Source organism: Vidua chalybeata, chromosome 14 (genome assembly GCF_026979565.1).
Source record: "Vidua chalybeata isolate OUT-0048 chromosome 14, bVidCha1 merged haplotype, whole genome shotgun sequence".
Lineage (NCBI taxonomy): Eukaryota > Metazoa > Chordata > Aves > Passeriformes > Viduidae > Vidua > Vidua chalybeata.
In genome coordinates, this window is record NC_071543.1 from 11,174,045 (window position 1) to 11,197,915 (window position 23,871).

General features: G+C 42.3%; 1 protein-coding gene across 1 annotated transcript; it reads right to left on the minus strand.

The window, feature by feature from the left end:
• Nucleotides 1–1,617: 1,617 nt before the first annotated feature.
• LOC128795380 (uncharacterized) lies at nucleotides 1,618–2,661 on the minus strand. The gene has a single exon (XM_053956108.1). The coding sequence runs from the start codon at nucleotides 2,659–2,661 to the stop codon at nucleotides 1,618–1,620; it is 1,044 nt and encodes a 347-aa protein (XP_053812083.1).
• Between the last annotated feature and the right edge of the window lie 21,210 nt (nucleotides 2,662–23,871).

Here is a 23,871-nt window from a genome sequence, read left to right on the forward strand (position 1 = left end):
ACTGTTCTGAGATTCTCTTTCTTCAGTGAGCTTTTTTCTTTGGCACAGATGGAGTCTGTTGTGCCCAGGAAATGCTTCAGCAGTTAGTAGGTGCAGGAAAGGTCTGTTTATTCTGCTGAAGCTGGGATCCCAGCTCTTGGGTGAGGACAATTACCTATTTCTAGAAGCAAACTTCATTGTGAAAAGGCTGACTGTTTTGTCAACATCCATCAAATAAGTTTAGTTATGTGAACACTTTCTGCTGGAATAGACAAGAAAATGAATTTTCCTGAAAAGCCATTTGGGTTTTCCATGATCAAGGGCTTATGTTCTCAAAGCTTGCTCTATTTGGGCCAACTTATAAGATGGCTGCAAGAGTCATAGAGGCAACTTTATTCTGTAAGATTGGTAAGATGAATGAATACATGCATAGAAAGGTGTTTTAAGAGGGAATTTAATATACTCATTCCCCTGACTTGGAGTGATGTTTGTGAAGGAAGCAAACCAGCACAAAAATTGTGATTGTTCAGACATGATTGTACTGATGCTGACAGATTCCTAGAGTAGGTTGAGATGGTGGCAGCAAAACATGCTCAGCTGGCCTGTTCTATCAACTCACAGGGACACGGAGAAAATTAGTTGTGCTTGTGTGAAGGAGGTGGGTGGATGAAGTGCCAGAGGGCTGGAACAACCTCTACACTTGTAGATCTACAATGAACATCTTGAAAGACATGACTTGTTCTGGCTGACACCACCCTCTGCGTGCCCATCTTGCAGCCCAGGTGGGTGGAGTGGATCTGCACCCTGGCTGCCCCTATTGAGCCTTGTTCCTCCAGTCCAGATGCTTGACAGAGACTCATAGTTGTCTGCCATCCTTTGCCAGCTGAGAGACCACTGAGATTTATGGGACATAAACTTAACCACCTCAAAGTAAAAATACTTCCTGACAGCCAGCCCTGCCCAGGATATATAGTAGAAGAGACTGAAAGTTCCTTCCTCCAGGGAGAGGTCACTGAAAATGGTGAGTTTTCCTTGTTTTCTGATCCCTCTTTAGTAGATATGCCCAGGGCAGCAGCCAGGCCAGGCCAGGGCAGGTCCTTGCTTTGCAGAAATAGTGTAGGAACTCTAAGGAGAGCTAAGTGTTCCCGGCTTGAGAGCTGGCACATGCCTCAGTGTCCAGGGAATTATATGCTTTTGCACATTTTTGCAGTACCTGGTGGGATGATGAAGATTCCTAAATGTCACTGAAGAAATTTTGGTGAACTTCTGGCTGATAAAAATTGATGTATTTAAATGGCCTCATTTTGATTTGCTGTCTGAGATTCATTGCTGTGGGCTTCAATGCATCATTAGGCATTTAGAATGGATCAAAGGTAGGAGACAGTTGATGTGGACAACTTTCATTGGAAGCCAGCTTTATCCAGCACTGAGATGGTCTAAAACATGGTTGGTTTATGGAAGTGAATGGATTGGGTCTATTGAGCATTTCACTTAAAACAGGATGAAAATCCCCTTGCTTTGAAGCTCAGGAATTGGACTTAGACTCCAGCAGTTCTCCTCTTTTATTTTCAGGATGGATTTGACTTTTCAGTGCTGTTTTTCCTTAACACAGCTACAGGATGTGAACAGCTGGCTCATTCATACAGAGCCTGCACTCCAGCTTCTTTTGCCTTCTCTCTTTCCCCTTGTGGAAGGAGTCCCTGCCCCTGCCTTGTGGAAGGAGATCCCTTCCAACCCAAACCATTCTGTGATTATCTGTGTCCCGTTGTGGCTTTCCCATGACCTGTCCCTGCACTGTTCGCTGGCGATGGAGAGACTAGGAGAGCCCGAGTCCTGCCCGCTGCCTTTGAGGGGCTGGTGGCCGTGGTGTCCTGGCCGGTGGCCGCGGTATCCCGGTGGCCGTGTCCCAGTGGCCGTGTCCCGGTGGCCGTGTCCCGGTGGCCGCGGTGTCCCGGCGGTGGTGTCCCGGTGGCCGTGTCCCGGTGGTGGTGTCCCGGTGGCCGTGTGCCGGTGGTGGTGTCCCGGTGGCCGTGTGCCGGTGTCCGTGTCCCGGTGGCCGTGTCCCGGTGGCGGTGTCCCGGTGGCCGTGTCCCGGTGGCGGTGTCCCGGTGGCCGTGTCCCGGTGGCCGTGTCCCGGTGGCGGTGTCCCGGTGGCGGTGTCCCGGTGGCCGTGTGCCGGTGGCCGTGTCCCGGTGGCCGTGTCCCGGCGGCGGTGTCCCGGTGGCCGCGGTGTCCCGGTGGCCGTGTCCCGGTGGCCGTGTCCCGGTGGTCGTGTCCCGGCGGCGGTGTCCCGGTGGCCGTGTGCCGGTGGCCGTGTCCCGGTGGCGGTGTCCCGGTGGCCGTGTCCCGGTGGCCGTGTCCCGGTGGTCGTGTTCCGGCGGCGGTGTCCCGGTGGCCGTGTCCCGGTGGCCGCGGTGTCCCGGTAGCCGTGTCCCGGTGGCCGCGGTGTCCCGGTGGCCGTGTCCCGGTGGCCGCGGTGTCCCGGTGGCCGTGTCCCGGTGGCCGCGGTGTCCCGGCGCCGTCAGTTGCGCTCGGCTCCGCTCGGTGTCGCCGCAGGCCGCTGCGAGCGCCGGAGCCGCGCGGTCGCTGCTGCCCACCCCGGCTCCCATGGAGCCCCCAGGGCTCCCCAGCTTTTGGTGCTCCCCCTGTGGATTTATGTTTTGGCAGCTTTAAAGATGCCATCGCTGCTGCTGCCCGCCTGCTTTTTGTGATCTCAGGATCACAAAATCTTTGTTTTAATTGTGTCCGAAAACTTTGCTGCAGCGTTGCAGGAAAGCAGCTGAAATTATCTTGTTTTGGGGCATCAAATAGTGTAATAACTAAGAAAAAATCTAACAGCAAATGGACACAGGGCAAGAAGGGAGCTGCTGTGTCCTTCCTTATCTAAGCTTGTTGCTCAGTCTTTATGAAAACCATGCTGTATTTAGTTTCTATGGAAAGTCCAAGGAGGAAAAAGACAAAAATAAATGGTTTAGTAGAATCTAGAGGTGAATCTTACATAAAATTTAACAGGTTATAGATAGCTCTTATAAAGATTGCTGTAGTTTAACTGCAGCCACTAACTAACACACAGCTGGGATGGGGAGGAGAATTGGGAAAAGGTAAAACATTAATTGGGATAAGAACAGTTTAAGTTTTGAACAGTTCTGGTCAGGAATAAACAAAGGGAGAATCATTTTAGTACAATGAAGAAAAAGTGGCCCCTATGGCTTGGAGAATAGGAAAAAAACTGCAAAGTGCAACCACAGGCTCCAAAATCTCACAGTCAGAGGTAACAGAAAGTGCTTATCTGGATCATTCACATTTCAGGTCTGTACTTACACCAGAGGCAAATGGACTGACTCCAGTGTGTATCAGAAGTTTACAGGTAGAGGAAGGTATAGAAATCTCTAAAAAGAGATTACTGCATGGTAAGGAAAAAATAAACAACACTTAAACTGCTTAATGGATACTGTAAATCACTCCAATACAAAAGGATCATTCAAGGATGAAGAAAGTACAAGAAAGAGCTGGGGCATAATACTGGAACATCTAAGTTATTGTTGTTTTATAAGATGCTGGGAAATAAAAAATCAAAATTCTACTGCAAAGAAATGTTAACCACCCTGGGATCCAGAACATCCTACGAGATTAACAAAGCTTTGTATGCTTCTGTCTACTGCAGATGCAGGGAAAGGAGGTGTCTCTTTGCAAAGAGTAAAAAGACTGAATTTTGGAATAGAAAATAGAAAATAGAAATTCAGTCAGAGCCCGGGCCAATGAATAATTTTAGAATGGCAATATGTAAAGGACAGGTTGTGCTGGGGAGAAGAGTTGATCGATGCTTCTTTCTCTGGCCCGTGATGTAGAATACTGCAGGATGCTCCTAAATGCATGCATTAAGTGAGGTGCTCTTTGCCACAACTTCTTAGTAAAAAGGCAAAAGGAAATAGGATCCATGTGTAACCTGTTTTTTTGTCAATTATTTCTGTCCACTCCTCTTGGTGTTCTAACTGCACTAACAGTTACTTTGTGGTGAAATAACTCTCTAAAATGCACACTGACAAATCCTAGTCTCAGTATTCCCCTCCAGCTCTGTCTTGTGGCTGAGACAGTGGAAGAAATCATTAAAAAAATCATAAAAAGAAATTAACTTGAATTATCTCTCCCTTCATTTTTGATTATCTTTTTTAAAGCAGCTAAAGTAAACAATTGCCATGATCATCCAAGTCACTGACATCTGAAAAGAGGCAATTCAAACAGCCTAATTTGAGGCTGTTTTGCTTAAATATATTAATGGTATTTCCCACTTTATCTGGTTTTCCTGACCTTATGTTCATCTATCTCTGTGTAACTGCTTGCCTGCTGATAATATTGTGAAATGTCGTTTTGAATGCTGGAGGCAGAGAATGTACAGCTGACAAATGAATTGGTCAGGCTTGTGCTGAGGAACAGACAATTTTGGGATTAGTTTCCAAGTTTACTGCAATTTTCTTAGTTTACTGCAAGTGTGTTATCTCTTCTTCAAAATTTATCTCCCTATGTGGTTAAACAGCAGCTGATAAGGCTTGCTTGTAAGGCCACTTTTAATGATCCTAAATAATATTACACCATGCAATCTTTTTATACATACGTGTCAGTATTAAAAGAATTTCTATGCTTATGAAAAGTTAATCAACAATAATGCCAAATGTATATCAGTTCTTGTTTTAATGGTCTTTATCTCAACTTTTGATCATTATTGTAGTTCTTAAAATCTGGAAAAGTGCGACAAAGAATTTTGCATTCTGCTTTTCATGCATTAATGGGTTCCTCTCTATTAATCAAAATGAGTTTTCACCCCAATTTTAGCTCTAGTAAACTGGTCATACTTAAGTAAGTCCTCTGAGGTCCATTCAGAATCAGGAAGTCAGCAATGACTTCACTGTGCAGGAAAACAACAAGAGCACAGGGGGCTGCACCTTGCTTGTGAAAGGTCAAAACTCTCCACTGTTAATTTTACATGACTTTGGAAAAGGCTTCTCACCTGTTTTTTTTTGTAAATAGCAGTATGTGTTAATACTTGATGTTTTTCTTGGCACCTTGTCTAGACATTTACACCTGTGAACTGGGAGTGTTGAGCTACCACTGAAGAAAAAGAATTCTTCTTTGGAAGAATTTCACAGTTGTTTTATGCAGGCAGAAGTAAAGATATAAGGGCTGTGGCAAAGGAGAGTCAGACCCAAAAATCTTCTTCAGCTTCATGAAAACAATCAGACAGAGCCTTTCTTCATCGCAGAGCACAGCTGGCCTGCCATTGGTATGGTCTCTGTATTCATCCACTGAAGGCTTTGTACTGGGCAGCCAAGAAGCACTGCAGGGATATATGTGCCTCAACCATTGCATCTCTGTTAGCTCCCTTCTTTGTCACCCTGAGAATTATATGACATGTCATTTTCTGTCAGCTTCTTTTCTCCTTCTGGGGTGCTGAGGCAAATAATTAATTTATCTTGTTTTAGAGAACGTCATTTTGCCATCTCTATAAATTTCCCTGGCTGCTGTGTCCCTCCGAGCCATTCCAGCTGCTTCACTACTAGCACCCCATGTGCCTTCTGGACTTGAATTTTTTTCTTTATTTGTCTGACTATCTTATATTATCTTTTATTTATTTTACCCCTTTGCTTTTCTTCTCATTTGTTCACAGCTGATAGGCTTTAAACTTGCCAGTCATCAGCATCTGATGTTTTAGGCTCCATATGCCTCTAGACCTTTTTATAGCTTTGTATCAGTCTGTATTGTCCTTCCCAATATGTCCAAGGAAAGCTCACAGTGAATCCTGTCCTTAATATTGAGCCCAAAACAGTCCTTGCACACCACAAAGCCTGCAAGCCACTTTTCTCTGTCTGCCCTGACAGTCGTATTTCCATGCAATTTGTTCAGTGCTCTGTGGCTTGGAAGTCTTCTCATCTTAGCAGTATGAAGATCTTGAGTCTCATGAAATCATGATCAGAATATCCCACTGACCCCTTAGCATTGCAAAAATGCCTGGTCCAAGTTTTGACATTCCTCAAAAGGAAAAAGAGCAAAAGTTTTCATGAAGATCCATGAAAACTTTGTACATTTGCTGTTTTCCCACAGCTTTGTTTGGCTTGGAAGACAGTGGAGCAGGCAGTACCGCGAAAACAGGAGCCTCCACTGTTGGAAGATGACATGCAAGAGATAAGGAAGAGGAAAGAAAGAAAGCTGAGGTAGTGGTTGGTATCAGATATGGAAACCAGAGAGCAGTTTGTCTGTAGACAGCTCCTAAAAGCACCACTGGGTTTGGTAACATCTCTGAAAGGGAAGAAGACAGATGTGGTTAGGATGAGTTTTAGGATTAGAGAATCACCAGGTGAAACAGAAGGTTTAGGTCCAGTGAATTTACAGTATGATGACTTTGGTCAGTGTATTACTGCTATTTGCAGTGCAACTGTTCCCTGTGCCTATGGAATCAGGTCTGACAGCTTTAGTGATGCTCTCAATTTGGAATGGATTTTGGCCCTGCTGTTCCTGTGAACAAGGTTGAGAACAGTGGTACCTTTCTGTTCAAAACGCTCACTTCATCCTGAAGAACACTTTGAGGAAGGGAGACTGGCAGCCAAACTCCCGAGCTGTCAGAAACTTTGCTGCATTTGGTTCTCTTCCCCGACTCCTCCTTTGAACTGAACGTGTCTGATCTGGAGTCACTCAAAGACAATGAGCATAGAATCCTATGAAAGATTTCATGTCACATTTCAAAGTAGAACCCTAAGCCTGTAAAAGACCAAAGTGTGAGTAAAGGATTGAGAAGGCAGAGTGAAAGGTAACTATATTGGGGGAGGTGATGGCAGGTGAGGGTTATGTGGGAGGAAGAGAATGAATTCACATTTGAGGCTCACTCTGACGCTTCATGCCCTGACCTGTGGTGGGTCTAAGTTTAGAGAATAAAGGTAAGATCTTAGCAGAGGGGAAACAGATAAAAGAAACAAAGCACACAGAGAATGTGCTACCCTGGAGGCCTTAACTCCGTAGTACAGAGCTGTGGTGCAGCCAGCAGCTATGACAGCTTAAAGGAAATCACTTAGAGGGATCTGAGTGAGCTTTCCCCAGAGCAGCTACTCATTAGTGTCACCAGAGAGACAGAGAGAATTATGTAAGTCTTTGTTTCAGGTGAAGGAGATATTATCTTCCAGCAAGGAAAGGCTGTGCTGACAAAGAATATCTGTTTTAAAAGCTCTGCTATGGACTTAAATTAGCTGCTATCCAGACTCAGCAATTATGAGCATCCTTCTAGGATGTGACTATTTATACATGTAAGATAGCCAGTGAGAGTAGGGCCAGCACCAACCTGGTTCTCCTCTTTGCCTGCAGTAAACAAGTGAGCTCTCCCTGTCCCAGTTATGCACAGAGGATTTTAGGCTCTGTTCCCAGGAGAAGAAGAGGCTGTTCTGCCCCTAGGCAGTGAGGATCACAGAGCTGCGAAGAGCGCAGGGTGCTGGATCTCTGGCCACCATCCTAGCATAGCAATAGGGTTCTTGGCTGGGAGGTACACACAGGAGGTGGGATCACCCCCCTCTCTGGTATTGCTTCCTCAGCCATGGTTGCAGTAGTCTTCATTTCATGTCTTACATTAAAAAGGGCAGCTGCTTTCAAATTCTCCCCTTTTAAGTACTTGCTTCCCTGAAATGTTGTGAACAGCCTTGATGAGGGTACTAGTCCTCACAGCTTTACTGTTTTAGGGAAACTTGGGGTTTATACTGTTAGCCCAAGGCAAATTCTAATGAGAATTCAGCTGTTGCAGTTTTAATGTGCACTAGTGGCCTGGATACATTCTTAGCTCTGCCACAGTCTTAACCCAACTGCCCAAGCCCATGCATTAGACCCTGTATTATTAGCCTTGAAAAGTTTATCTATGGTGTAACAGAGTATTTAAAGACTTTGACAAGAGGTTTGAAGAAGGTAGCCACTCATTAGAGTCATCTTCTGCCTCTTTCTGATTTCCTACCTTGTCTCTTAATGGGCTGGGAGAAGTTATGGTGCTTGCACACTCACAGGCAAAGCAAGACAAACATATCTGCTACCTAAAGATGTGCTGTTATGGAAGAATTTTCTGAGATTTTCTCAGCAGAGGGCATATAACTTTTTCCAGTTATTTTCTTACACTATGTTTTGGTGGGATATAGAATGGGCTAAAAATTGGATTCGGAATTTAGCGGAAACGTCCTTTCTTTTGTTGCAGCTTTCATTGATACTTGTAATTTTGAAGGGAAAAAAATAGTGTGAACAATGAAAACTCTGTGTAGTTCACATCATAAATCAAGAAGCAACTGGAAAGAAAGAGCCAATACAGAAGATTCCTGTTTATCTTATTCCTGCTTATTATTCCAGAATCCTGAGATTCTGCTTTAGTCAGATAAACAGAGATACCCAGCATAGGAAAGGTCCCTTTCAAGTTCCTGTGAAAAAGTAAGGGCTGGTTTGTACAGAGTGAAATACAATGCCCGAATATGCCTGACTATGACTGTGACAGGACAAAATACTTAAATTCATGAACTCATTTCTGAGCTGTTCCTCACTAGGTGGATCCAGACTGTCATATGCTGAGCATGGATGTGGATATCTTGGCTTTCAGTGAGACAAGATTTAGGCCAATATATGCTTGTTCTTTGGTCTATGAGCACTTGGCATGGAATATGTTGCAGTACTCTGATCTATCCAGTGAAATGGGATTTCCATAATTTTTTAAAATGTAGACTTCATAAATACAGTGTTTGGCCCATGCAGCAAATGGATCTGATTTTCCCAAAGTTAAGAGCTTGAGTGTGAGCAAACAGATCATTCCCGGCTGCTGTAGCATCACACAGGGACTATATAGATCTAAGAGCAGTAAGAAAAAGACAAGTCACACTGAAATGAGGAGTGAAGGAACTGGACAATAATTTAAAACCCTAGTATACAAATTCAGACCATTTGGCTCTGATCCTACATGAGAAGTGTTTATTCAAGGACTGTGTTTAATGGTTAGTGATGTGAGGCAAAATAGAGCAGAAAAACAGGGGCCATGAGAAAACTGGGTGCACAACCACTTGTGCCTCTGTGCCAGGCTGACCCCTCTAAATTACTGCTGTATTTTCTCCAGCTTTCTTTGCTCCACATCTGTGTGGAGGTAGGAGTGTCTTGCCCAGTGCAGATTGGTAGCATATATAGGCCATGTTTGTCAGTAGGGGAAAAGTGACATATTTAGTAATCAAACAAAATTGATGAAATTGTCTAAAGAGGTACTAAAACTTTCTGAACAGGCCCAGACATTTGTTTTCCCAGCAGCTTTTATTGACTGGCCTTATTGTAACATCTTGCTGGAACAGTTGTAAAAAATATTTCATGATGGCGGTGAGTTAGAGCTTTTTTTTGGATAAGCTGAGATTTCAATGATAAATTTCATTGCTTTTGAAAACATTGCAGTGCAAGAGCACACACACACTGGTAGTTTTTCTTCTGATTACATGGCTTGCTTTGTGTTAATGTGGGTTTTCTAATCTCATGTAAACAATTTTAATTATGGACAAGTTGTGCTCCATGGATTTTCATCTTTTCTCAATGAATATAAGCAATGATGGGAATTGGGCTAAATTACTTGCTTACAGCATCTTTTCCTGCTTGACAATAATGCTCCATCGATCATTGCCAAAAAAAAGCTTATGAGAAATCTGACTACCTCAATGTGCACGTGAAGTTTGTCAGCTCTTTATTACCTAGGTTATGTACATAATAGGAATTTGTTAAGTTATTCAACCAGAGAGAGAATTTTATAGCAAGCATAAGGATAGAAATATTGGAGCCTGGAGTGTGTAGGATCAGGATACAACAAAGTGTTATGCCAGTATATAAGTAATTAATTTGATGTTACTTAACACAAAACCTGGAAACACGTTTGATTTATATAAGAGAGATCTGGTGTTTTGTGAGTTTGTTCTGAGGAAGAAGGATATTTTATTGAAAAGTCAGAATTTGTATATAAACATTAAGTTGCCTTGGGGGTGGCCAATAACATCTGTACTGTGGTTAAGCTATAAGGCTGGAGATGTTTTTGAATATAGAATTTTAATCATTAAAAAATGCTAAGTATGTAATGAGTAATACCTGCTGTAGCTTTTGGAGGATTTTTGACTGACTCTATTACAGCAAATTATGGTTAAAACATAAGAAATGAAAAAATAAAGGTTGGAGATGACTAGTTTTCATACTGTAATGAAGCTGATGTTGTCTTATTTGAAGTGAGGTAAAGTCTGTAGCAGCAGCAGAGGGGCTGGATGGAAAGTGGACAAATTTCTAACTCTTGAAATGACAGTGTAGTTTCAGGAAACAGAGATTATTCCTAAAGAAGGACCAAAGGAGGAGACAAAGGAAGCCATCAGGATGTTACCTCTGGAGAGGAGTGTCTGGTAGAGGAGATTAGATTAGGAGTAGAAACAGCCCAACTGGAAGGAACTGTAGAGTACTCTCTTTCCTTTTGGTTCCAGTGGTCTTCCTTCCTATGTAAAAGCTTCATGGAGGGGTAGGATGATGATGAAAGCAGCATTGCTAAAGAAGGTAACAAAAAGGAACATAAACAGGGAGTGTGCCCACCCCATTCACCCTCACTGACATATTGTGATAGGACTCTGGAATGGAGGCGTGCCTCACACCTGCTTCTTCCCTTCTGCTTGGCTCAGAACACCACGAGCAGTCAGAAGCACTTGTTTCTCACTGGCTGTGACTGTATTGATTAAATTAGTCCTCCTTGAGCTGAGACTGAACTACAAAAAGTAGTTTGTAGCCCATAGTTCTAGGTCTTATTGACATGCATATGAATGAGGCCAGATGTTGACTTAAAGCTGTTTCTTTCCAACTAAGAAAATCTTTATATTAACTTAGTTTTTTACAAGTATTTCTTGTAAAATATTTGATGGCACTTCACACAGAGAAATGTTCTTACATCACAAGTCTCTTGTTTTATTCTTTCCCTTCTGAGTCGTTCTGTGGTAGTTGAATCAGATTTGGAGTGATAGCAGATATTTCAACATAACCTGAACACAATGATATTGAGGAACTTAACAAAATATCAGTAAACAAAAAAAACCTCTGAGGGTGGAATCCCAGAACAGTAATTGCTGTGCCGGTCAAAAGGAAATCTTGGTGTCTTCTTGGCTGTGCTCAGCCACCCTGCTCCATAGCTGTTCAGTCACTCATGTGACTTCCCTTGTTTTCTCTTGTACCAGAGTATTCTATGAGCTCATGTGGAGTTGAAAAATGTTGCATTCAGATTTGTGAGTTTATAACATGAACAGCTTTTATTTGTGACCCTTTATTTAAAAGACAAATATAGCTGCCAATAATTTAGGCATGTTCTCAAACTTGTTGGAGCAGGCTAGGCAGTGCCTAAGAAGAGTTCCTTTTATATGGAGTGACATAAGAAATGGGAGAAATTCTTCTCAATCAGAGCCACACACAGCAAAGTTAACTTCTGATGAGCTCAGAGAAAAGGTCTGTATTTCACAAATAGACCTAGTCTCTATAAGATTTCAATCTCAATTACTTTGGATTTTTGGCTCTAGTAGAACTGTGTGGTTTTACTCTGCATGTGATATCTGATTATTCACACATGTCACAGTACTTGTCATAACAGCATCATTTTCCTGTGAGAATTTGATCCTTCATGCCCCTAATCTGGTGAAAAACAACTTCCTTTTTCTACAGGGATGGAGGCATATGCAAAACATAAGTATTAAGTACAATAAGAGCTAAAATGCTTCCCATTTTACTGTTATTCCCATGTCATTTAATGACACATAATGGGCATGTTAATCCCTGTTTTGTGAAGTATTTGTATTGCCCCTCTAGAATATATATATCTTAGTACATTTACTTCCCAAAAGAGGCTTAATTACAGATTTTAAAAGATCAGTACAAAAGGTACAGATATAAATATGTCCTTAAAACACTTAGGTCAATTTAGTGCATAATGTCAAAGGACACTGTGTATTATATAACAAGGTATGTACTCAGGTTACAGAAATAAATTTTTAATTTGAAATTATGAGATCACTGAGCATTAACTGTTTTCCCAGTTTTAGTTAGAGATGAAAATACCTTCGTCTGCATTTTGGGAAATCATTACATTAAAGTCTCCCTCAAGCAAATCTGTTTTTGTGGAGTTGCTAGAGTTTTCTGTTTAAGGGGAAAGAAACAGAATTTACAATGTATGGTAGCTACTGTTAAAATTTTAGAATCTCTTAAGGGCCTGGTGTGTCAGCTCTCCCTAGAAGACAGGATGTTTTTTTCTGGAAAGGGGTGAGTCCATGTCAATGCTGTGATAGATAAGAGCTGTCTGTGAAGATGGTCAAAGAAAGAGTGGAAAGCAGAAAGACTTTGTGGAAGTAGTTTTTTCAATGATGGGGGAAAGTGCTTCTCTATTTTTGTCAGTGTTTTGAAAAATGTCATCAGCTCTCAAGGACTGTCAGCAGGTTTTTGAAGCTGGCACATTGGAGAGTGATAGAAAGAGAGCATTTGGCCTGTTCTTCTCACCTAGAAACCCTGCTCCTCTCGCCAACCCCTGACAGCTGAGATTTTGCTGCTTCACAAGCCTGTGAGGAAGGAGGAACAAGACCAGACCTGGAAGGGGACTGCTGATGCCTGCCCCTGGCATGGGCTCATGGGCAGTTGCCTGGGCAGGGAGCGAGGGGAGCAGCCAGGGACCACCCTGCCTGCTCCAGGCTCCTGACGGGTTCTGGCCCTTCCAGCCCCAGGGGAACCCATCCCGAGCAGATCTCCAGAGCCCGTGGTCTGTGCTACAGCACAAGTGGCCTTTTCACCTAACACCAGGAGGAAGGACTTCTCTTTAAGAGATCCTCTGCAGGCACAGTGGGCAAAATTTGAGGCCTGACAGACTTATTGACATGCAAGAACAGAGTAATTAGACATTTCATATGGGGCAGGCACACAGCTGTCTGAGCTGGGAGTGGATGTTCAGAGATATGGTCACCCTTGAGGGTGAGTTGAGGCTTCCCTAAAGCCAGGACTTCAGTGTGCCTTGCACAGCTTAGCACATGGCCCAGTGTCTTTTGGAGGAAGATGTAGACATGTAAGAGGTGGGGTAGAGGTCTTTGAGGAGCTGAAATCCAGACATAAACTATAACTATTCCTGTCAAAAAGGTGGCATGTGTGATGTCCTGGACAAGAGTGTGTTATTAATTCAAATGGCTGTTGTTGATTTAGGTTAAGCTTAATCTCATGACCACAGGTTTTCAGGAAGGTCTTTGTGAAACAAGGGAGACTCCAGCAAAACATGCAAGAAGAGAATTCTCTTGCTCTACATTTATTAAGCTAATAAGACCCTGTAGGATGGCTCAAGGACCCAAGGGACAGGGGAGGAAGGAAACAAGAAAGCAGGTTTCAATTGTAGCCAAGGCAAAGAAAGTGTGATAAATGAGGTGAAATACAATTGTGTTGCCTTGGCTGCTGCAAGGTGAAAGAATTGCAGATCAATGTTTCCCAGCTGGGGAGGATGAGGAACAAATAGACTTGTGAGTGAGGTTGTGAGGTATGGAAGACAACTTATTAAGTGTAGCAGCAAAAGTTTCTCTCTTGGATTGTTAAAGCCTTTACAGTACTGATTGATGTCTAGGTGAGAATTTGAACTTTTTGAAAGACTTGGGGGAAAGACAACGTATTTGTGAGTGTATTACTGCCAGTAGGAGACAGATTTTTATCCTCTGAGGTAGGAGGGCCTCAAAGGACATGGTCATAGAGCTGGTTGGGTCCATTTTCCATGAAATTATTTTCCTGAGCCCTGAGATCTGGTTGGGATATTGATGTGCCCTTTTTGCAGGCAAGTAAATGGGATCCTAAGCACTCTCAGGCAATGTGTATTCTTAGGCTCCATGGACATGAATTCTCACTGTTTTGGGCTTTTAAGATCAGAGAGAATGAAACTTTTACTATGGATATTATCTTTTCTAGGGGAAGTTCTTTGGTGGGACTGCTCATCAATTGAGTATAAAAAAAGCCTGCGACTAAATTTCAGAGTGAAAACAACAGTTCACTAGTAACCTTTTAGAGACATCTCCCAAATTTTTGCCTGGCTCCTGATAAAATCAGTAATAGTTCTGATACAAAAAGTAACCTATGCAGTTGGCCTCAGATTTGTGCCAAGCTCACTGTATTTTGTATATGGTTTTTAAAAAAGTCTGTTAAACTAAAGCAGGGCATTTATTCCACCTTGTCAATGCTGGATTCTTCTGGGGTGATGCAAGTGTGTTTAGCTCTCTGGATATTGAGTTAATCACGTACTCACTGTCACTCCACTGAAGTCATCAGAAATGAAGTTACCCTTTAATTATGGAAAGAGATGTGCCTTTTCAATGCTTCATCAAGCCTCACGTTGCTGACATTGGACCTTAAGGCATTTGGGAATGTCTTATCCAGAACGCCTTGGGGAAGGATTCTGGTTATTTTTATAAATACCCTTCATTTCTCATACTTTTGAAAGACTTCCTTTTACAAAATACACCTTCGTCATAAAAACCTGCCAAGTGGCATGCCAACAAAATTTTCAGCATTTACAGCTTTTAAGAAGTGTGGTTAGTATATGAGCGCCTAGGAGAGTGTCACAGGGGAATGAGGCTGGTGTGGTAATTGCTGACCATGTGGAAGACTGAGGGTAATGGCTTGAAAGAATATTAACAGGAGATTGCTGCTTACAGCCATCCAAATTTCCTCTCCTTTGCATCTTGGTCATGAGCTATAAAGACTTTCATTGCAGCTTTTTTTTTGTTTGTGCTGGTTTGTGCACTGTACCAGCGTCAACCTCATCTTCTGCATTCTTACGGGGTCTTGAAGTGTTCAGGTTGTTGCTGCCAGAGTTCTGCTGCCTTGGAGTGTTTGGAGAAGCCTGTTAAATCACAGTGTTGCTGCAGAAGAGCTGGAAGCAGTGTAATGAGGCTGTCACAAGATCTAGGACAAGGAGACTGACTTTATGGTATTAGTACACACTGGAGGGTAGAGCTAAACTCCCATCTATGGCCCTGCACAACAGACTTGTGATCCTGATTCTGGATAAAAATGGAGATTCCTTTGTTTGTCCTGCAGCAACTCTATGTACAATTATGGCAGTGGAACCATTTAAAAAAGCTGGGATTTATACAGAGATATTTTGCTTTGAATTAAGTTAAATTTAACTGCAGGGAATTTTCAAGCTGCTTAGAATTAAGCACAGTTCTTCATGTCTGCTTTTCACTTTAGCTACAGCAAAATACCTTGGATGGCTCCTGCCTGCCATGTGAGCACTTGAATCTCTGTATAAAGTCACTGAACAGCCTGCCTAAGAGATGTGTCAACATTTCATAAGGAAAGAATAACTACAATAGGAGATTGCATGTAATCAGGCACAGAATTCCTGATTTTTGTTTAAAAATAATTTTTCAGACTTCATAATAAAGTCCAGTGTTGATTACAAAGAAATCAACTAATCTGAACTAATTTCTACATAACTGAATTGGTCAAGAGATGTTGGAACCCAAGGTGTCCTTCAGACACTCTTGCATGTTCCAGGTCAGAAGCATCTGAGACCCTGGCAGGCAGCCAGAAACCCCTGTGGCTTTGAATCTGATCCATGGAACAATTTACCAACCTTGCAGGAAGAACAAGAAATCACAAAAGTTTAGATATTATAATAGAAGTAGTCACAAAGTGAAAGGAAGGATTTTTGAGTGCTGTACAGGGGGCTTTAGGCCTTGCACAGAGGGGTCTGAGTTTTGTACATGGGGGTCAGAGGTTCTAAGATGGAGGGATTTGGGCGTGCCCTGTCCTCCTTCTTTCTCCTTCCTATCCTCCATGTTCTTGGTGATGGCACACACAGATTGGTTTAGAGTAGAAAGTCACTGTTCAACATAGGTAATAGGCATTGGGGAAAAACTATAAACATTTAACACATAATGTGTGATATAAAAGATGGCACCAGCCCCTTGAGAGACAGAGATGGAGAGAGATGGAGAGAGACACAGAGGGAGAAGGAGTCAGGGACAATGTCAGGGAGTGTGTGTGCCTTGAGAAAACGTGCAATAAACTGCCTTGAGACCAGATGACTGAAGACTACTGAGTCTTTCTTTGAAGGCACGGGTTGGAGGAGAGACTTTACCACCTCCCGGGGTCACCCCAGTCTGGGGGTGAGCCCCATCAAAGAGAGATCTTGGTGCTTGGAAAACGATCCTGACAAACAGATGTGAAACCCTCTTTAGAGCTGAGAAGAGAAAGTATGTGTTTTCAGATTCTTCTTTTCTTCCCTGTTTTTTTCTCTCTATAGATGAGTTAGAAGATATGATATCTTGCTGGTTTTGTGATATTGTGCAACTAGAAACTTCTAGTTTTCTGTTATTTGGAATACTGCAAAGGGAAACAAAATAATTTAGGGTTGAAATTAGTAGTTCAAGCCAAAATAAATTGTTAATTTTTGCTGAATGTATATATACAAGCACATTTATATATATGTAAAAATATATACTTTTTAAAAATAAATTGCCTCAGGTCTACCTGAAGCATTTTTTCCCTTTTCCCACTAAACCATTGATCTAAAAATTCTGTAATTTACACTCTCTATTGGTAAGGGATGTTGGTCAGGTCCTCAGGTTTGTCATGGAATTACATTATATTACAATAACTTCTCCTCAGCAATTCCTCTTTTGGTTATTTTTTTACCAGTTGTCTTAGAAATCTGACTTTTTAAATGTAAGGATCCTATGTTATCAACTTTACCCTGCACAAAAACTTTATTACACAGTTTAGCCAAAACTTAGATTCCAGAAAGTATCTTAAGGCAGCTGTCTGGCTTCCCCTTAGGCATGTTTGGCTTTTCCTCTGACTCAAATCAGAATGAGGGGAATAATTTCTTCTTCACTTCTGTTTTAGTAAGCTTTTCATCAAACACAAGGAATTACATATCTTTGGTCTTCAAATAGTGTTCTCCTTAGGCAATAAGGAGAAAAATGTGGTTCTGCCTTGAAAATCCTATCATCTTGCTTTCAGATTCTTCACTTTTTTGTATCTGCCTGTCTGTGAATCCTTTGTGACTGGGCATGTACTGTAACAACATTATTTATGTAAAGTACAGGAAAGAGCTGTAGAGTAAGAGTTCAAATGTAGATAGAAATTCAAGATAAATCAGCATTTATTTTCAGCTGGTTTAAAAAATATGAAAATGAAATGCAAATAAACATTGTTTCTTTCCCACAATAATTTTGAAAAACAGAATAATATTTATATTTTAGATATTTACTTTGCTTTGTTTTTAAACTTTAAAAATACACTTAAATGGACATGGCTATTAAGAAGTGTTTTTTTAAATGTGTGACTTCCAGTTAATTTTTTATGAAGAGGATACAGACTTGGGTATTGAGGTCTCAGTGGGGGAAAAGCAGATTAAGAGCTCTTGCAATACCAGAGACTTGTTCAGGCCCTAAGTAATGGAACAGTCTTTACTCGGATGCAGCTGGCTGGAGAGTCAGTCAGACTTGAGTCATTTGAAGGGAAACAGTATTTATATTTCCTCTCCAACCTGCCCTCTAAAAAGCTTTTCCTCCAGTGCTTGGGTCTGTCTGGTCTCCTGCACAATCTGTGCTTATGGTGAGAAGCCTCCCCTGAGAGCGGCCAGAAGTTGCAAATCTCTTGCTGTGTTCCCCTGAATTTTGCCTGCTGGCTGATGCTGAGGGGCAATTTGTTTCTCCAAAACAGAGGTAAAATTTCTGCTTAGTAGGCAGACACTGGGCAGGGATCCATGGTACCTGGCAATGCCTCACCACCATGTGCCTTAAATCTGGGTATCTTCTGATACAGCTTTAGCACATTACAGAGGAAGGTGACAACTGAGTACATTCTGTACCTGGATTGTCATCACTTCTTGCTCCCATACAAAGGACTTGTGCCTGTGAATTTCAGAGCAATACTGAATTAAGAAATCATTTAGCACTGAGAATTTCTTGCTGCCTCTGTTTCGACATTCCTGTCCCAAAAGAAGAGTTATCCAAGAAGTGTACCATGAAATATTGAATTGGGGAGGCAATCTTAATACTCCACCAGGTACTGTAAGGAGCACAGGGAAATGATTAATTGAGACCAAGCCTTACCTCTGTCAAAACCAGATCTGTTGGGCTGCACAGTTTCTTCTTTTTTGGAATATTCTGCTCGGCAGCATGTTGCCACACAGAATCATCAGCAAATGAGTAGCAGATGGAGCAGTGACACATTTTATCTTGCAGCAGCAGGGACATTTTATGTGCTATGAGAATTCAGAGAAGTAAGTTTCATGCAAGTAGGTGATGAAAGAAAAGCTGCTGATAGCTTTTCTTTCTCTGCAGAATTGCAGATGGACAAATAGAGAGGAAAGTGGTTTTCTCAAGCAAGGCAGTAACAAAGAATGAAATGTTCAAGAAGTTAAAATTAAATCCCTGCTATGGCAAAGATACACAGCTCTGCCTCCTGTGCCCAACTGTTACACCATGCCTTAGTTGTTTGTTTCACACAGTGTTCTTTCCACCAGGCCTTTATGAGCAACTGTACTTCAAAAGTCAGATGTTGCTGGTTATCAATAGCAGTCTGGGGCTTTGTATAAATTTATTCCTCCACCCTTCATTTTATGTAACAGATAAATGTCATAAAAGAAAATCTGAAAAGTAACACAAGCTGAGGCTTTTCCAGGATTGTCTGGTGTCTGTGTTCTGCTCACATATGCCTTTTTCTCCTCGCAGCTCCATGTACCATAATGTTTACTAGAATGCTTAGAGTGGAAGTTGCCGATTGTGAAGTTGAAGCCTGAGGCTGCATCCTGAAGCTAGCTAGACTGTGAGAAAGAGTGAAGCAGACATTACAAAGCCAGCTCTGTGTTTGTCCATATAATTTCTAACTCTTGAAAATGCAGTCGTTGTCCAAGGTTTTACTTATGCTAGGCCTTGTAGTAAGATATCTTTTTTCTCTATTAGCAGACATGTTGGGGGATGTTTCTGGCCTAGTTTGTGTGGGCAGTGCTTCCCTTTCCTTTTTCTCGTAGGATTCATGTTGCATCCAGGGATCTGGCAGGTATTTTTTCCCAATGACTATATTGATCTGTATGGAGAAAGCATATGCAGTTGGCAGCATGCTGAGTGCCTTGCTGTTTACCAGGCACAAGGCTCATCCATAGTTGTCAATTTGCTGTGCAGTGCTACACAGTATTGGTGTATTTGAGCCAATGAACCCCAAAAATATCTCAGCCCAACCCAGGGTCTGCTTATCTTGAAATAGAGCTTGTTCAGACGAAGAAAGATCTGACAAGGTACTGGTAATAGCAGGGAATGGGTCACCATAATCCAACTGTCCCTTTTAATCCTATATCCCAGTCCGTGCAGTGTCTTCCACTATAATTAATATCCTCTTTCAGTACCTGACATAAGTCATAATTAAATAGTTTATTCTCCTCCTGCCCTATCCCATGACAGCCTTGATGCACAAAGGGCTGTGATTTATAACAATAGACATATGGGAACCATGTGCTGGTGTGCAAGCTATGGCATGCTGTGCAGAGAGGGAGATGCTGGCAGCTTGAGTCAAGCCTGACACTTCCTGAATGTAAAGGTGTGACTGCATTGCATCACCAGAGTCTCTTTGAGGCCTGCAGTGTGAAACATGGTGACTTACCAGGAGGACACAGAAGGTAGCAGGAGTGGGATGTACATGTCAGCTCTAAGGCTTCTCAGACAGTAAGGATGCTATGCAGAGAAAGAGCTTTCCTCTCTCCAGCCCAGAGTCACAAGTATTGGCCAAAGCAAATTCCCAGTTCCATCTGGGAGAGAGAATCCTTAGCATCATCTTGATGATATTTGTGCTGATTGTGGTCTAGTAAAAAATAGTTGGATTTTATTCAAAGTTCAATACTTTGTTGAAGCACATAGAATATTAGCCAAAGTGCCTACTAGACACACAACACTGTGCTTAGTGACCATGAAACCTCAAAATCCTGCTACAGCTAGGCAGAGTGCAAACAGATGTTTTCTTCGAAGCAAATAGCAGAGACTTTGCTAGTGATGGAGTTTTGACTGTGATAAGGTCTTATAGAAAAAGTTGGTGGAAAGGAAGAGGCAGCCCTTTTTACCCAGAGAATAATGAGAAAATTGTAGCACATAGAACTGTTACATCAGAGTAAGGATGGTATGGGGGCACAAGCTTAAACTTTCCTCTAAATGGCCTAGCATATTTTGAGAAGGCATTTCTGAGGTTTCATTCTGAGACAAACAGTGTGTGTGATCAGGGAAGGTGTCACTCACTCCCATCAGTAGCTGGTCCTTTCTGAGAACAGATGATTGATACAGAACCTCAAAGAGCATGAGTGTGCCCAGTGCTTCCATAATGCTTTGGAGTGGACTTCATTCCTGCTTTACAGGTAGAGAATGAAAGATTGAACTGCAAGGTGCTTTGCTTGGTCAGCAGCATAGTTAAGATTGCTGCCTACCCCACTGGCAGCACTGCTAGGCAGGGGCCAGCTCAGTTCTGAGAGCAGGCAATCCTCCCAGGGATCCTCTGGAGCTGGAATGTCAGGCTGCCCACAACAATCCTCAGTTTCTGAGCGGGTGAGGGCAGGCTCCTGCTGCTGCCAGGAACTCTCCATCATTAACACAGAGAGCCCTTGGCCTCTCATCTTTTGTGAGTCACAACCTGGAAGGCCAACCCCTGGAAACCCTCCTCTGATCAGTGTCATGTGTGCAAATCCTTAATCAGACAAAATTCTCAAAAAAAAGCTTTCTTCCTCCCTTTCTTTGTGCAGCCTGTCCCACCATCTGCTGGGAAAGAAAAGTTGGTAACTGATTTAAAAAAAAATTGAAGAGTTCCCTTTCTACTGTTTGTAATTCTCCTTCTGTGCTGTGGTGACTGGAATCCTCTGCAAAACTAACTCCTAACATTGTCATTAGTGTCTCTGGCATAGCTGGGAGGAATGAAGGACGAGCTTTAGCTGAACACTAATTTCAGAGTAGTCTGGTTTAGTAAAAAAAAAAAAAAAAGGCAGCTCTATAATTTCTGAAAACCAAAGGGAGACAGAAAATTATTCATTTAGCTGTAAATCACTTTAAATTGCTTGCTCTGGTTTGGAATTTAGTTGATGTTAAATTTTTCAGTGTACAAATGAGGGAGAGAGAGAAAGGGGAGGGCAGAGTGTCATTGCAGGACTGCTTTCAGAACTCTTATAATCTTGTATATTTAGAACAAAGTGAAAGCTTACTTTGTGGTACAACTAAAGATTTCTCTAAAGGAAGAGGAAGGAATGTTTGCCTTCCAGTGCTTGCTTTGAAATTCTGAGCTCATTAGAACCCTGAATCAATATTCAGTGCAATTTCATTACCAGTTGGGTGAATTTGGATTTTTCATTCAAAGTGATTATTTCCCTCCCTCTAGCATTCAGAGAGATTCTTAAATACCCTTTTCCTCGAGAGTGATCAAAATATTAGTGGAGGTTTGTGAAGTTTTGACCTGCTGCTCAGCACCAGATTCATTAATCTTTTGGGTTTCTGACAGATGTTAACCAAAAGAAGCTGCATGTTAAAACTCCCCCATAGTGATCAACACATAAAAGTATTAGGAATGGGGAAGAATAACACAGAATATATTATGTGCTGTAAATGTGTAACTGAAGCATATAGAACAACTAGGAAATAAAATTTGCAAATGCAACTTGGGAAGATTCGTTATAATGTTTGAGGAATATCTAACAGTTTCTTTTTTTCATTATTATAAGGGTTTGTTCTGAATTTTTTTAATAAATATGCAGAGATAATACAAAGCTTAGCATTTTATATACAAGCCTGGAATTAATTTGTACAAAATTCCTCTAATAAAAATAGATTTCTGTTATACTCCAGGCACAGATGCTGCCAATTCTTTTGAAATTTCCATGATTACCAGGAAAAAATATGAGACAAGTCTAATAGATCATGGAGTTAGTCACTTAGACCTGCAGGAAACACATTTATTAGGATTTAATCTGTACTATCAAGTAATCATAGGGAATTTGCTAATTAAGCATAAATCATTGTTAATCATGATCTCTAAAAAGCAATTCATGCTCACTGTGCTCTTTCAGTGTTCACTGCAGACAGAACAGATGAAACACAAGCTCTAGATATGTGTGGGTTCAAAGGGGACCAGTCTGCATAGTCAGTCCTTGACCCAAGCACCATTCTTCTCACTTTTGGGGAGTTTCTCAGCCTGCAGAAAGGCTGGGCCCTAAGGCAGCACAGGGGATCAGGGGGGAACTGTGCTATGATGGCAGCTGTGGCTGCAGGGAATCACACAGAGGAGTGGCTGCTCCTACACAGCTGCCTGTAAATGCTGCAGTGTGGAGATGCTTTCCATGCAGGGGGTGGGCACCACAGCCCACCTGCAATGTGCCCCCAGTGATGACCAAGCACTGATGGTCATTGATGGTCACTGATGATCAGTGGGACAGTGGGCACTGGCAGTGAGACACGTGAAAGGTGAGCTTTTGGTCATGTGTTATGGGCTTGGGGAGAAGGTGCAGTAGTGAACCCTGCTAAATACTGAAATGCAACCCCTGGAGTCAGGGACTCAGGGCTGGCCTCACGTGCAACATGCTGTGTCAACAGCAGAGCCCCTCACAGGCAGGAGGTTTTGTGCTTCAGACCTCATTCTGCATTATAAAGTCATTATTTCATTATTGGAAGGCACTGTTCCTGGAAGGCCGGGGCCTCATTTCCATGAGATTTTTTGCTATAAACAACCAGTAATTTTCAACCTGTGTGTTAATGAAGTAATACATGTCTTAATAAGTGTTTTTCTTTGGAGGCATACTGAGCTCTGGTCTCCCTCGACTTCTGCATGTTATGAGGAAGAAGTGATTTAAATTTGAGTATGAAGAAGGGTTTACAAGAGCAAGTAACTGGGCAGCACTAAGCAGTAAGTGGCAGTGTGAGCTAAGGACAAAATGCTTTGACCAGTGTGTCTTTTTTGACAGCCTTATTGGCATGAGTTGGATCCTATTTGACAGCTGTCAAGGGCAGCATAACAGGGAAAAGCCTTAAAATTCTGCTTGAGAACAAGCAGAAATCTTCAAGAGGGACAATATATGAATATCTTGCTGCTGGCCTGTCCTGAAGGATGGAAATTGGCATTTATGTAATGGCATACCCTGAGTAATGTTTGAGTTCTGTCCCTCAGACTTTATAAAATCAGAGTACCACAGAATTTTTTAAGTAGGAAAAGATCTCTAAGATGATAAAGTCCAGCCATTGCCACAGCACTGCCAAGCCTGTCACTAAACCATGTCTGCAGGTGGCACATCTACACATCTCTTCAATATTCCAAGGATGGTGACTCAATCATTGCTTTGGGCAGCCTTTTTCAGTGCTTGACTCACCTTCCAGTGATGGATTTTTTCTTAATATCCAATCTAAACCTCCTCTTTTTGCAGCTTGAGGCCGTTTTCTCTTGTCTTATTTCTTGTTACCTGGGAAGAGAGACTGACCCCTGCCTGGCTGCACTCTTTTGTCAGGGAGTTTTAGAGAGCAATGAAGTCCCCCTGAGTCTCCTTTTTGCCAGGCAGAACACCCGAACACCTCCAGCTCTTTCAGTCACTCTTCATACAACCTGTGCTCCAGTCCCTTCCCCAGCTCTGCTGCCCTTCTCTGGACAGCTCCAGCCCCTCAATGTCTGTCTTGTAGTGAAGGGCCCAGTGCTGAACACAGGATCTGAAGTGTGGCCTCCTCAGTGCCCAGCACTTGGGATGGTCACTGCCCTGGTCCTTTAGTTCTTCTTGGAAATGGGTGTAACATTTGCTAACCTCTACTCAGCTTGGACCTCCTTGATTAGCCAGGATTGCTGGTAACTGTGATGCCTTAGGTTTTA

What these genes read in the sequence shown, in the direction of transcription:
- LOC128795380 (XM_053956108.1), bottom strand. Translation starts at nt 2,661, where the DNA reads ATGGCATCTTTAAAGCTGCCAAAACATAAATCCACAGGGGGAGCACCA.